This window comes from Pyxicephalus adspersus, chromosome Z (genome assembly GCF_032062135.1).
Source record: "Pyxicephalus adspersus chromosome Z, UCB_Pads_2.0, whole genome shotgun sequence".
Classification (NCBI taxonomy): Eukaryota; Metazoa; Chordata; class Amphibia; order Anura; family Pyxicephalidae; genus Pyxicephalus; species Pyxicephalus adspersus.
The window spans coordinates 79,685,545-79,701,547 of record NC_092871.1 but is presented as its reverse complement, the minus strand read 5'-3'; the positions used below and the strand labels follow the sequence as shown (position 1 = coordinate 79,701,547).

General features: G+C 40.3%; 1 protein-coding gene across 2 annotated transcripts in view; it reads left to right on the top strand.

The window, feature by feature from the left end:
* Window positions 1–204: 204 nt before the first annotated feature.
* Window positions 205–16,003, top strand: part of MECP2 (methyl-CpG binding protein 2) — a 53,963-nt gene continuing 38,164 nt past the window's right edge. The window contains exon 1 of one of the 2 annotated variants that reach the window (XM_072430935.1): window positions 205–312. In XM_072430935.1, the coding sequence (XP_072287036.1) occupies window positions 281–312 (32 nt within the window). In that variant the 5' untranslated portion in view covers window positions 205–280. The remainder of the gene's footprint in view (window positions 313–16,003) is intronic. The other variant, XM_072430936.1, reaches the window with a different exon arrangement.

Genomic DNA, 16,003 nt, shown 5'->3' with positions numbered 1-16,003 from the left:
GTGAATCTGTCACCCTTTTTTCACTCTTGTTGTGACGCACGAAGTTTGAACCGCGCACACACCCCCTCCCCTTCTTTTTCTCCACAGAGCTCCACTCAATAAAGGCGGGAACGCTTAGCCCCGCCTATTTCCTCTGTACAATGAAACGTCCCTCACGTCACAGCGAGTAAAGAGAGAGAGAGAAGGCAGGTAGGCTCGGCGCGGTGACGTCACCTCGCGGCTGCACTCGCGCCCTGCCCACCCCCTTTCCCTCCTCAGCCTGTGGAGGAGCCGTTAGAAAATGGCCGCCGCGCCGAGCGGAGAGGAGAGACTGTGAGTGTTGGGTCTCGGCCGGTCTGTGTCCCCCCCTCCTTCCTCTTCTCCTCCTCACACCTTTCCCGCCTCCCGCTTGCCATACGCCTGCTATTATCTTCCTGTGTGCGAAGGGGGGGCGGGGTCCCACAGGGTGTCTTTTTTTTTTAATGAATCCCTGAGGCAAAGGGGGGCGGGGCTGTGGGAGCCGAAAATGTCACTTGCTGGCTGTCAGGTGTCAATGATTGGGGGGCTTCATGGGCGCCGTGAGGTGGCCGGTCCTGTCAGAGTGTGGTGTCCCCTCACCCGGGTTGACATTTGCCCAGTGCGTCATTGAGCCCCCTTGTTCATGGGGAGGCCCTGGACCCTGCACTATGGGTGGGGGAGAATCAGGGGCCTGGGCTGAGGGGGGGCTGAGGTGACCCTGCAGGACACACCCCTCTCCTTCACCAAAAAATATTCTGCCCTGTGGACACCCAGCCTTCCAAGTGTCTTATATGTGTATGTAACGTCAGAAGTTTACTGCCGACACCTCCTTGGGTACCTCAGCCGGAAAAAAAAAATACCTAAACTGTATTTTCAGCATTGCATTTGTCAGCTTTCTATGTGTACGTAATAAAACTGACCAATCATACGTGGCGCTGGTGCCACCTAACTTTTCGTCAGGGGCGTTGTCGTGGGTAACCGTTCTAATTTTGTACCCAGTTTCCAATGATGGCGTTAGGGTAGTTAAGCCCCGATTTTTGTTAGCCACGCGGATGGCAGTGCTGCGACGGCTGCAAGCTGCAGCGTCAACCGTTTTGTCAAGATTGGGGCTTTGGCTTTTTAATTGGCTGCGACATTTACCATCTTGGCAAATTAGGGGCCATGGCTGTTGTGATTGGCTGCAGCGTCGACCGGTTTAGCAAGTTAGGGGCTTCGGCCGTTTTGATTGGCTGCGGAGTTGGTTATCTTAGGAAGTTTGGGGCTTCGGACGTTTTGCTTGGCTGCGGCGTCAACTGTCTTGGCAAGTTTGGGGCTTCGGACGTTTTGATTGGCTGCAGCGTCAACTGTCTTGACAAGTTTGGGGCTTCAGCAGTTTTGATTGACTGCGGCGTTGGCCATCCTGGCATGTTTGAGGCTTCGGCAGTTTTGATTGACTGCGGCGTTGGCCATCCTGGCATGTTTGGGGCTTTGGCAGTTTTGATTGGCTGCGGCGTCAACTGTCTTGGCAAGTTTGGGGCTTCAGCAGTTTTGATTGGCTGCGGCGTTGGCTATTTTGGCAAGTTTGGTGCTTCAGCAATTTTGATTGGCTGCAGCGTTGGCTATTTTGGCAAGTTTGGGGCTTCAGCAATTTTGATTGGCTGTGGCGTTGGCCATTTTGGGAAGTTTGGGGGTTCAGCCGTTTCGATTGCCTGTAGCGTCGGCTGTCTTGGCACGTTTGGGGGCTTCAGCAGCCTTGATTGGTTGTGAAATGCGTAGGAATTATCATTTTGGCCGGGGCTGGGTAATTGCCCGCAGTCAGGGCTAGAGTTAAGGTACGCACAGTGGGTAAACATCTAGTGGTCATTTGGGGGTGGCCATATAGGTTTTATGGAGATGGGAGGAAGAAGAATTGCTGCGCTGCGTCCTCCAATTATACAAATCAATAGAGTAATCTGGTACAGCAGGTCCCTAAATTAAATCTTCAGATCACAATTCTGATTTTGTTTGGTTGCGGCGTCGTCTGTCTTTGCAAGCTTCGGCTGTTGTGATTAACTGCGGCGAAGACTGTCTTGGCAAGTTTGGGGCTTTGGCCATTTTGATTGGCTGTGGCGTCGACTGTCTTGCCAAGTTTAAGGCTTCAGACGTTTTGATTGGCTGCGGCGTCGACTGCCTTGGCAAAGTTGGGGCTTCGGCCGTTTTGATTGGCTGCGCCGTTGGCCATCTTGGCAAGTTTGGGGCTTCGGCACTTTTGATTGGCTGAGGCTTTGGCCATCCTGGCATGTTTGGGGCTTCGGCCGTTTTGATTGACTGTGGTGTTGACTGTCTTGGCAAGTTTGGGGCTTCAGCAATTTTGATTGGCTGCGGTGTTGGCCATCTTGGCAAGTTTGGGGCTTCAGCAGTTTTGATTGTGAAATGCATAGGAATTATTATTTTGGCTGGGGTTGGGTAAGTGCCCGCAGTCAGGGCTAGAGTTAAGGTACGCACAGTGGGTAAACATCTAGTGGTCATTTGGGGCTGGCAATAAACAATTTATGGAGATGGGAGGTAGAAGAATTGCCCCGCTGCATCCTCAAATTATACAAAACAATAGAGTAATCTGGTACAGCAGGTTACTAAATTAAGTTTTGAGATGACAATTCTGATTCTAGATTATTACTGGACGCAATCATCAAACGTCTGCACGAGGAGCAGCACCAAGTATGCCTTCGGACATAGAAAGCAAGGCATGGTGAGAGAAGTCATAAGACTCCCTATAGCTTAGGAAATCCTAAACTACATCTCAGTTTTTTGTGTAGTTTTCTGTACATTTTGAAGTTGGCTCTGCGAGTAAAACCGACCCCCATTCTGCTTCCAAAACTGTATGCTAGTTGTAATTTGTTATGGGCATAAAATCACACACATGGCACAACGGGCAGAACTGCAAGAGAATGGGTAGTTCAGGTGTGCCTAGGACAGCTATTCTTCTAAATACAGCCGTACCCGTCAGCGATCTTTTAGGGTGACCATAACCAGGTAAGTCAATGTTGGTCATTGAGAGCCCTCCAAACTCTCAGTGGGGCAGGCTGTGAATTTTATTAATTTAAATGTATATGTTGCACGACGTAGCGTGCTTTTCTATTTTTGTGGTGAAAGGTTTATTGATTTGTGATCGCAGAGATTCCAATAGGGTTTGATTACCACAGCTTTAGCTACAGATTGCTATAACTGCACCTTTGGGAGCATTGTCCTTAATTCTATTCCCCCCTACACACCCGATCGTAACCCACCTGATCAATTACATTTTCCTATTGATCCGGCGATCTTTATCGTGTTCACTGAAAAACCTGTGTCTACTTGTGCACTTCTTGTGATTGAGCCATCTTTATGGTAGTCCAGCCCCATTCATTTACCCCCACCAAAAAAAGAAATATTGGTGTCGTTGTGCAAATGCTTACCTAAAGTGGAACTGATGCACATGTGCAGCTGAGCGTTTGCTGTCAGGGAAACCCAACATTCCTGGCTTCCCCTGCGCATGCCGGGAATGAATGCACTCATGCATGAGAGTTATGTCATCGTGGTCTGGAAGAAGGAAGGTGGTGGTGTCCTGCGATAAAATGGGGATAGGTGAGTATTGCAAGCTTGGTTCTTCTTTAAAAGGACGTTCGTGATTGAAAGCCTGTGCGGTTCCAAGCAGGGCTGCATCATGAAGATCTCTGGATAAAGGTAGAAGGTGAGTATTTAGGCGGGCATGCTGTTCTTGGGATAGGATCGATTTGGATACAGTTGTCTTTTAAAAGTGTCCTAAAATATAAAATTACTTTCCCTTCAAGGGGGTTGATTCCATATCTTGCGTCAGTATATAGTGCTTCCTCTAGGAGGGTGACTACACAGGGTCTCAATTAACCAACAGTATGTTGATGTAGCCACCCTCTTCTCCACATCCTTTTTGTATCCACAATGCTACTTTCGAATACTTAGTGCACTACCTACCTAAATGACACTTGTAAGAAGGGGGGGACAAGCATTACACATGACCATCTTAAAAAATGAGGGATCAGCGAACTGGCAGCTTATACCATTGAAACATGTAGTATGAAATCAATCATCATTACTGTCCACCTGTGAACACACAACAGACGGATAAGAACGATTACATTTTTAATATAGGTGTAAATATATCATTGTTAACGAGACCTAGCAGTCCTTACATGCTGGATATTTTTGCAAGATGACAAAAAGAATAAGATGCATGCACTGTTGAATATTTTAAACATGCTCTCCAAGTATTTTTTTATGATTGTGCAGACTTATGTTTTTAATGTTGACGTGGAATTAAGATCTCTATGAAATATACACTGAGGGGGTTCATGGGACATACCTTAACATCGTAATGAATGTTATTCTGGCCTGGCTAATCAAGTTGGCCAAAGATCCCAAACCTATTAAAGAACCATGTAATGATGTTGTTAACGCCAGGGTAGTGAGGGGCGGTAAGTTTATTTACACTTTAAAAGGGAAACTAAAATCTAGTCTATAGGTCTCTTAGCTGGTTATAACAGTCTCCTGCAGTATTTCTTTACTGCCACAAGACCAAGGAGATACAAGAAAGGGTGTAGTGGACCCAGATTCTGTGAGGACATCCCCACAGCAGCTATGGATCCCTCCATGATCCTTGTCTAATTGGTCCTGCACCGTCTTGTCTTCCTTTTTGGTGCCATTGTGGACTGAACACCGTTTTTTCTGCCCTTTTATATAAATTTAATTTAAATGTGGTAATGGGTCTGCTTTATTGGAAAAAAAATTAGGCAGATTCTTTATTTCAGGAGGGATAAGTGATTTCCCCTCTGTAATAAAATAACCGTACCTGCCTGATTTTAAACTTTGTAATTTTTAAATACCACTCACAGGTCCTCGATTTGTTGAGTGCAGCCATCTTAACCTGGTCATTTTTTTTTTTTTTGGAAAATTCTGATCGACCAGCTGGGATCGATATGCGGGAGAGTTCGTTCATACTCTGCATCAGATACATGTGAAGCTCAGTGTTCTTTGCGGAACAGATGAGTTAATTCCAGGCAGGCAGGTGAGCTCATTTTTGCAGACATCTCCTGCAATAATGAACTTTCATGTTCACAAATTGTTTTCATATTTTTTATATCATTTAGTTCGGCTTTAAGAAGAATTGTTGCTTACAACACTATTTCCTATGCTTTTGGAGAACATTTTTGAGAGCAATCGAAGGCAGGCAAAGTAAAGGTAAATCAGAGGACAAATATGAATATTTTAAAGATTTATAAAGCCTAAGCAGCTATAGAATTTAAAGCGTACCTAAACTCAGAATTTTCACTTTACATAAAGTGGTAGACAACCCTTTTGTGTAAGGTAAAAATTCTCTCCTAGGCGATTGAGAATGAATTGGAGCGCAAAGCCACCCGGGATACCTACGTCGTGCATTCCCGAGGAGCACTTTCGTCAAAAGAGAAATAAAACAGCCAATCTCACGCATGCGCAGTGAGATTGGCAAGTTTTTTTCTCAAACTACATCACCCGATCTCGCGCCTGTGTCAAGTGACGTAGGAAGAAGAACCCAGAAGAAGAGGAGAAGATGGGGGCGCTTGCCCAAGGACGTATGCCGGGACAATGCAGGAATCGATAGAAGAAACCTCCGGACCATTCGACTGCACTGTGGGATTGAAGTTAAGTGTATTTTATTTTTTGTTTTGGACGCTAGTTTAGTCTTTTAAGCTATGTACGCATGTTAGTTTTTCTCGCCCGATAATTGGCTTAGGGCACATATCTTCGAGAATATGGCGTGTGTACAGCCCGCGTTGTTCATCACGATGAACAACGAGCGATCCTAAAGCAAGGGAAAGGGAGCGCACAGCAGGGTGCCGCTCCGTCTCTCTCCCCCTCCCCTCCCTTCCCCATTGAGCAGAACAGTGCTGTTCTTATCAGTGGAAAGGATCATAAAAAATCCTTTCCAACGTCGAGAATTGCATGTGTGTACGCAGCTTAAGACGAATGTTTAGAGACTTGTGTGACCACAGATGGAATTAAAATTATTTAAATTGCACCTTGCAAGAAATTTCAAGGCCTGTCTATTTTGCAGATCCCCTTGATTAAAAGATGAGGGGAGCTTTTAGACGAGCAGACTACTACTACTGGGGCAGCTTGATTTAATTGTATTGCACTAAACTAACAATTTAAAAAAAAAAAAAAAAAACAATATATTCTTTACTTGTTATGCAGCCCACCTGCATAATGATCATGAAAGCCACAATTTCAGTTTTAAAGTAGAACTAAACCCATCGATACTCACATGTTCCTGTTCTCTCTCTTCTTCCATTCTATGTCTTCGGCTGGGATGATGTAACTCCCACTGAAGGTTGTTCAGTCCCAACACTCGCAAAGGAAACCGGGACTGCAATGTAACTCAACAACAAATTGGAGGATTTTAATTTATGCACTGGTTACTTTGCGTGAAAAACATTGATAAATGTTCTTTGATTTTGTTGTGACAGGGAAACCCACTTAGATGACAATCCTAGTGAGCCCTTTAGATTTAGTCATCACTGTTTTAAAGACTGTGGAGTTGATTTACTGAAGGAATATAGGCTGTTCACATATGAAAGGGAAATTTCACCTTGCATGGAATAGTCAAGTTTAGTAAATGAGAAGAAAAAAAAATTCTTATCTTTGATTTTCTTGTACCTAATTAGATATTCTTCAAAAATGGAATTATCACTACATTTACTAAGACTGCATACACACCAGTAACTTCCGTAGCTGGAAACTATCATAAAAAGTGTCAAAAGCGTGACAGATAAACAAACGAGTGCTGTAAACACAACACAGTTTGGTTCTAAGGGGAGAACAAACGAGCAGCACCCCGATGTGCTGTTCTCCATTCACATGTATAGCTTTCGCTCTCCGTCAGTCATTCACAGATCTGTCCTGATGCATCTATGCACTGGTGACCGGTGTACACATATCAGATGATTGCATGAGGCAAGCCTAATCGTTTGTATAGAGCCAGAATCTTCTCACATGTGTACATTGTCTAAGCTAAGTAAATTATCCTTTGCAAAAAGATAGCCTGAATTCCTTTAGTAGATCCACCCGTGTGTTTGCTCTTTGCAACGCATTTTACATTGTAGATCAATTTTCAAGGCAACGTACAAATGCATCAACAGTAATTGTTGCTATCTGATTCCATTGGTTTCATTTGATGCGAAACCTAAAACTAGTAACACGTGCTAAACGGCCAAAAAAAAAATTAAAGGAAGCAAAAAAATTGCATTTTCTCAGGTGCTTGGAAAAATAAAATGAATAATGTCTTTTAAATCCCATAGTATTGTATAGACTATTGTGTGAATCGGTGAGGTTTTTTTTTCAGAACTAAAGCCTCTTGTATGACAATCTAAACAAGTCTCAAAGCCAGCTACAAGGTGATGAACAAGTCTTAAAACGTACCTAAACTCAGAAATTTCACTTTACATAAAAGGGTAAAAGGGTGAACAACTGTTAAGTAAAAATTCTGTGTTTGTGGTTTTTTTTAAAGGGCAACACCCTTTTTTCTTAAAAAAAGCGCAGCTGCGGTTTTTACCCAGAAACAAACATCAAGGCGCATTATTGCGGCACGTGGAACACGGGACTGGATACAGATAAGGAGAAGCAGCTCCTTCATCTTACTCGCCACAGAAAAGCTGATACTAAGGCTGGGGACACATAACTTCAAAAATGGGCAGCAGAATTCAAATGTTTCAAAGTTTCTTAAGATTTAAACCTACAATATAATATTTGATATACATAATTGTGTGTAAACATTTGATATACATAATTATGTAGGCTGTATATTAATTTATTTACATAACATTATATTATTATTTTTATAAATTTTTAATTACTTATTTCTATTTATCAATTACCAAATAAATTACCTATTACTTTTGGAAAATGGAATTATGATTGCTGGACTTTAAAATGTAAAAGTATATACAAGAAAGAGCTAACTGTATTACTTTATTAATGAGTATATTACATCCAGTGAAATACAATAAATATTGCACAAGTTCATAAAATAAAACATGATACTAGGGGCCTAAATAGTTCAGTGTTTAATTTATTTCAAAGTAGGCCTACACATTCACACTGCACTTCTGTTTGTTGTATTCTGTTGTTGTAACGGGTAAAATTAAAAAAAGATTAAAACTTTTTAAGAGTTTATAGGCTGTGTTAAATTTTGCGGCTCCCCTCTTTTTTTTCTTTAGTGGAAGAGGAGGCAAAATGGCTCTATTGATAGTAAAGGTTGCAAACCCCTGGTCCAGACGATCGAGAATAAATGAGAGTGCAGAGCCTCCCGGGATACCTACATCACGTATCCCACGAGGCTCTTGGCTGCTCCTTCTGCGTAAGCCTGAGCATCTCGGGCATGGGCAGAAAGAGTCCTTTTGGCAAATGGGAATGAAATTGCCGTTCTCACGCATGCACAGGCAGTAAGGACATTTAGCTAATGTTATAAAGTGGCATATTGTGGAACTTTGGTTGCATCTCAATTTATCAGCTATTTGGTATTATTTTTGGTATAATAAAGGCTGCTCAATGCACCAAAAAAGTTGCTTGTAGCATTTTGACAGCTCACTGCACTGCCCTAAATGAATATATAACATAAATTATATCTCTAATAAGATAACATGCACAGCTTTTGTTAATGCAAGGTTCCTTTCATGCTATTTACTGATTTACTTTGTTCTCTCGTGGTGGCCAAAAAAAAAAATAAAATGAAAAACAGATGCCGTCAAAATTTAGGTATATATAAAGGATGCAAAAAGCAGTGGCTGCTGGTGTATGCTTAACAGGTATGTACAGTATTTGTGTGTGTGTGTGTATATATAATATATATTTATATGGAGCGGTAGGCTTTTATTTTTTTTCAGACAGTCCCTTGATGTGAAACCATTGGTCTTTAGATATACTTTAGAGATTAGGACTTCTTTAAATGCCCCACTGCTCTTTGTTTGTAGGAAAATCTGTCTGAAGGTGAATTACTTAGCCAGTCAGCTAAAATGTAAAATTACTTAAACTATAATTAATGCTTGTGTTACCATTCATGCACCCTTTTTTGTAATGTCTTGCAAATTAAAGCAGGTTCAAAGTACAGTACTTTGTTTTTGACACCAGGAAGCAGGTGTGTGTGGCTGCAAGTGTCAAAAACAAGTAAATAATTTCCTCAAGTGGCCCATTAACACTTTATCGTTCTTGTCCACAATGTTTGCTTGCATTTATTCTTATTTCTGATAGTGTAGTTAGCTGCAATACAAGCACATTGGAGCTGCGTGGTCTTAGTTCCCTACGACATGTAACACACTCCAGTGCTCCTTATTGTTCTTAGCCTTTGATCTATCCTAGTCCAGTATCCTCCTCGGCCCCTTTTAGCTGGGCACTTAACTCTGCATTTTTTCCACCCAGTTAAAAAAAATTTCTGGGAAGAATACTATAGTCCTTGGTGTTGATAACTTCTGACCCATGCCTGTTAAACAAATTTAGCATAAAACCCTCATTCACGAAAAAGCTGTAGGGTTAGAAACTTTTTTTTTTCCAATGTACTGTAAATGCAGTGTGTTTTGGTGCCCCACAACATAAAAAAAAGTTCATGTACGATTTATTTTCTTTTTTTTCTATGTTGCATGATGTTTGTGCTACTGTTCAGAAAACCTTTAGGAAAGGTTCACACTTGCTTCCTCATCATGTGGCTCCCTGTAGCTGGTACCTTGCCAGTGGTTCACTTGCATGGCAGTGCTGTTTCAAAAAGAACCAGCGTCTGCATGTGTGAAAGCCGGCGGCAGTGAGCTGTACTAGTGCTGCTCACTGCAGCTCCCATTTATCCCCTCTGGAGCTCCCGGAGCATCAGCATTTCTTGGTGTGAGGAAGAGGTAAACACACCACAGTCTCACTGCCAGTATGGAATAATTCTTATTTTCATTTAAAAATTTCAGTAAAATAGATTTTGGTGCACATAAGATTAGGTTGTGTTGCATGAAAATATGCCAAATGTGTCTAGCCTCAGATTTGTATTCGCCTGTAATTGGTGACCAATAATTCCCAAATTTGTCTGTAGGCGTTGCTCTAAAAGCTTGTTTAGCTGATCAATTAGGAGCTATTCATGGCAATACTTCAATGTTTTTTCTCTCTCCAACATCGTCACTATAGTCATGTAAACCTTTAAAGAATATGTGTTTTCTTCTGTTATAAAATCCTTCAGCTGTTGCAATTAATTTTTAACTAAAATTAAATCAGGGTTTGTAAAAAACAATAATAACACTCGTACTCATCGCATGGGGATCCATTATTCTTTTCTCTCCATGATCTTCACCTATGAGCGCTCTGGGTAGTGATGATTTAGGTGAGATTAGTGTCTGCTATTAATTGTGTAAAGCTGGATTTTTTTTTTTAAGCATTTAGCGTTCCCTGTCATCTGTACCCATTGGATCAATTGCAAATGAGAGAAGCTACATGCACAGGAGCAGAGAATAAAAACTAAAGTCTGGTTACTTTTCTGTAGTAGAAAGTTCAATACAACAGTAAGCACTTTAAAGTTTGAGGTGGAGGGATCATGGAAACACTGTAATAGTGAAATGTGTAGAAATGAGCACAAAAATTTATTTCAGTAAGTTTGCAATATTATTAGAAGCTGGACATTTAAAACTGACTCTTAGGGCCTGATTTATTAAAGTTCTCCAAGACTGGAGAGGATAGACTATTGTGGTAGAACCTGAATGATCCAAGAAACCTTAAGTGGATCTGGTCCAGGAATAAAAACATTTGCCAATTAGTAACAAATGTTTTTTTAGGAAATCCACTCTTGGTTTGCTGGATCACTCACATTCTCCCATGATAGTTTATCTTCTCCAGGCTTTGGCCTAATAAATCAGGTCCCTAATGTTGTGCTGAAAGACAGAGTATGGCTTTTAGTAAGTGATTAGCATCAATAAGAATTGTTGAACATGTGGTTACAATTTTGGACACCTTTAACTATTGCTTAGATGTTTATTTACATTTTTTTAAAGTATTCATTATCCCTATTTTATTAAATATAAACAGTGTTGCTATTAAATTTATAGTCCCTTTGGTGTATTCATCATTCTGATACCGGCCATAATCTTTCAGGGAACCCGGGATGTCTACACTAACCTAGGAGACATAGCATTGGCTTAGAGCAGGCATGTCTAAAGTCCGGCCCGGGGGCCAATTGCAGCCCGTGTTCAGATTTCCACCTGCACGCAGCCTTGGTCATAAAATCAATATTATGCGACCCTCCAGCACTGTTGACCACAGTATAAAATACACGCATACAAAAAAGCTATTTTGTATTTTATTAGGGATGATCAACCACCTTGCAATTATGGGTCTGCTACTGGGCGGGCATAATCGGCAGGACAGGAGTCCCCAGGGAATCTCCTACTAAGTCATTATAGTGGGCATAAGCTGTGCGGGATCTGTGCAAACCACGCCCACACTAACCCTAAGTATGTGCTAAATGGACGGCCCCCACACATTTTTACCTGACCAAATCTGGCCCTCTTTGCAAAAAGTTTGGACACCCCTGACTTAGAGTATATAAATGATCTCTTTGTATCTGAAAGATTAATATCTGATATATATATATATAATTTTTTTTTTTTTATTAAACTGCTATTGCTGGTACTAGCACAGCTGTATTATTTATTGTTGCAGAAGTAAAAACAAAGTAAAATTCCAGGATAGTCATAGTATTGGCAAAATTCATAGCAATTAACCATGCTCGCCCATGTAATGGATGACTATATGAACCAAAAAATGGCTGTTGGTTACGTTTCTTCCTTGAGCCCTTTAACTGATTAATAAAGGAGCAGAAGCCCTTTAATGAAGTAATTTCTGTGCTCTCCTCTGTAATAAAAATGGCCAGTGCCAGAATGACAAGCACTGCAAAGAAAGGCTTTGTACTGACTCTCAGTAATTGTCCTTGGAACTAATCCCCAGACTTCCCTCCCCTTGACTCGGCTCTTTATAATAGTAAACGATAGCCGACATTGACCGATTGTTGTTTAAAAATCTAGCTCAGCAGATGACTAAATGACAGTTGATTAGATTTTCATCTGAGGTGAAAAATCTAAACTTAAAAGGGTTAAGTTGTGTTAAAGTACAAATGCCTAGGAGTCGTAAAAAGTGCAAAGCCACAATTGTGAGAAGGTCATCTGCCCGACTGACTACATTCTTCTGCTCATGTGAAGCATTTTTTTTGTGTTTAAAAACACATAACTTAATATGCACAGTGTTATAGTGGGCCAATCTAAACAACAAAAATGGAAAAGGGCAGCTTTGTGCTAGACAGAAGTTCCAAGGCCCATGCCCCCGGCCTCTCCTCTATCCCAGCTGCAACCTTGGACAGATTTCCATTTACCTTTTTGTCTTTTACATTCAAAAAGTATCTGGTGCTTGCTGTTATCCTGTGCACTTATCTATAAATAAATAATATCTTAAATAAACAAAGTATTTTGGAAGATGTAGTTAGGCTTTTGCTTTTCTAAATTTGCATTATTTCTTGTATAAAACATTAAAATAACAAAAGTACTAAAAGAATGCTGCTTTCTCAGCACTGTATCAGCACTGCCTTCATAAATGTTGCTCTTAGATAAATACAGCAGGTGTAGTATTTTATTTTCTTCTCGGCTGAGGAGAAAATAAATGTCACTATACTTCAGAAAATAAAAGTGACTAGAATATAAAGTTAGCATCTGCTTTAGGAGCTTAGTTATTTTTATTCTTCAGTGTGTTACTTTTAAATTTACTGGGCTGATTTTTTTTTCCATTGCTATTTTTTCTTTTTTTTTTTAAATTATTTTTATTAAAAGATATCAAGGTACATACAGAAAAAAGAAAATAAAGTGGTTGTACATACAGTTCAAAAAAGAACATACAGCAAGGTTAGCTTCTAACAATACATAGCTATTTTTTCTTAATAAAAATGGAAATGCATTTAAATACAAATTTCTTATACTGCATTGCTCAGCTGCTCACAGGAGGGGAAATCATTTATCCTGAACTGTGTTGTCTTGTAAGTAAAAAAAAAAGTTGGGAAAGATAACAATTGCTGTGTGTTTTTTTTTTTTTCCACACTATGCCACACTATGATGATTGGACTTATTTCTTTGCCTGTAATCAACTTTTCATTAATTTGTATATCTGTGTGGTTAGTGGACAATGTCAGAGCATACAAAGTTGGGAATATGACCCCCAGCAAAGTGAAACCAGGGTAAGATGGGTGCAGAGAAAAGGCTTTTCTGTCTCATAAAGCTGACAGCATGATTTTTCACAATGTGAACTTAACCTTTACCTTTTCTGTACTTGTAGAGATCAGAAAGGCTCTATGGGCTATTTCCCAGTTAGATAAATCAATGTTTCTCAACAAGGGTGCCATGAAACTCCCAGGGTTCCTCCAGATCTCCATGATCTTTTTGGCTATCTGTAAGAGTGACATTATTTTCACCAACCACCACACCATTACTATGTTTATAGTAATTATTTTGGATGTGGTTGAGAAAAAAATTTGAGATCTCGCCCTAACAGACATCATTTTTGTGTGTAAACATTACACAAGTCCCTTTTCATGGCTCTTACTATCTCAGATGCTGTAACGAGATTCTAATGGTTCATGCTTTCTTTTTTATATATATATATATATATATATATATATATATATATATATATATATATATATATTATATTGTATCCGCTGTTGCATGACCTAAAAATATGTAACAATAACAATTTCTTCCTAATCTCTATAAAGATGTCCATAGTCACCAATTTCCTTCAGCAAATGTTCTTTCATACACAACAGGACTGGAAGATATCTCCTTTCCCCTAGTCTCTGAAGTTAATTGTATTAAAGTGAAACTCCATCCTACTTCTTTTCTATCCTGTCTCTGAATTTTCAAAGAAGGGGCTTAGAGCAGGCATACTTCTTTGTTTGTAAGTCCATACGCCGACAATACCTGTGAAGTGTCCTAGACATGCCCCTTGGTGTTCTAGGGGTGGCATTTGCAGCTTATGTTTGCTGTGCACACAATTTGCATAGAGCCCGCAATCTAAGAGCTGCAAGTTAGCTTCAAACCCTGCAGTCCTCTGAATCCTCTGCAGAAATTGTTGTACTGTTAGACTGATGTCTGTGCAGCATTATTCAGAGTGAAAGAAAGTTTAATTTGGGTGAGAAAAGAATATGTGGATAGACCAGACCCCTCCTGCACATTGAGGGCTTATTCTCCAGCACGTCTTGGTATGTGGTATAAATCCTCCAGGGTTTCAGTGTCTTGTTAAACATACGTTGCAGTTTTTTTTATTTATAACTGAATGCTATTCTTGTGTGCTGCAGCTTTGTTACAGTGTGTCGGAACTCACCACTCCATGCAACATTCCCATTTTTTATTTGACTGAATTGTTATGATTTAAAAATACAGAGCCATTTGGCATTTTGGCAACTGTGTTCTTGCATGGGGTCATTACCCAACGATGTTGGTGTGAGCAAACTCTAAACCCAAGGATTTGGGATCTCCTATTCATGGGACAGTATACTGTAAATTGTGTTGTGCTCTGTTGCATGTTGCTGTTTTATCTTAGGCAGTGCAGCTGTCTTTCTGTGTTCCCTATTGTATTGGGTTATAATATGGTCTGTATTATCCACTTATACAGGGTCATTAAGGTGTATGAAAAATCACAGTGTAATCTAGACAGCAGAAAACTTGCATTGTGCAGAATTTTGTTTACTGTCTTGTAGTTAACATTTAGGCAGTGCTATGTGTATTTGCTTAGATCATCATAATTTCTGTAAATTGTCAACATTATTCTAGTCGGTGTTACTGTTGTGATGTGCTGGTTCCATGTAACCACTCCAACCAATTAATCCAGTAAAGGATTAAAGGATGGCCATCTGACCAATTTCTTTCCTTTTTATTGAATAGCGATTTTGAGTTGCAAATGTATAGATCAGGGGTGCCCAACAGGTGGATCCCGATCCACCGGTAAACCGCAAAGGCAACGCGAGTAAATCGCGGAGCCCGGCCTTTCAAAATAAACTCTACCGCGCACAGGAGTTATTAGGTCCAAGTTTTTATTTATGGTAAATCATTTTGACATGGTCATTTTAAAAGTAGCTTGCAAGCCAAAAAAGTGCGAGGCACCCCTGATATAGATTCTATAGTGTCAGATGTATCTTAGGAGTAGAACACAACACAAGTACAACAGGCAGAAATATAAACTCATGATTTATACTAAATCTAATACATACATAGCTCTTGTAGAAATGGAGGCCTGATTTTTTCTGCTGCAGTTCTTCTCCCCTACAATTTGTAACTGGACAGTAAAAGAGAAGCAGAGAAGTCATTAGATTCTATCTTAAACATTCTACTCTCTCCACCTATTAGCATTCTGGCCACATCCCAGGCATTTCTAGTCTTCGCTATGCTGCACAAGGGCTGCAGGTCATATTTAGGCATTAATTTGACATTTATTCTGCTGTACAGGTAGTCCCCGAGTTAAGGACATCCGACATACAAACGCCTCCTAGATACTAATCAGGCTTCCCTGCTTGATCTGTGCGGGACTGTTTGCATGACTTGCAGAGGAATTTTTTGCTAAACGCAGCTGCTGTTGTGGTCTTAAGAGTGGAGCTGATCTGTTACACCTTGTAACTGTTTAATGACCAAAGACAAACTCAAAGCACAGTTTGCTCCAGAAGTTAATAAAAGTCTAGGCTTCGTAAAGTTTTTTTGGTTTTTTTTGCTTTGAGGATTTTATACAGTAACTGACACCATGCTGCCTAATATTATGTTGAGACAAACATCTGGTAATAATTGCATGTATTTTGCATTTGCAAAAATAATGTACCTGTTCCGACTTGCATACAAATTCAACTTAAGAGCAAACCTACAGTCCCTATCTCGTATGTAACTCGGGAACTAACTGTAATAAAAAGCAATGTTTTTATATATATATATATATATATATATATATATTT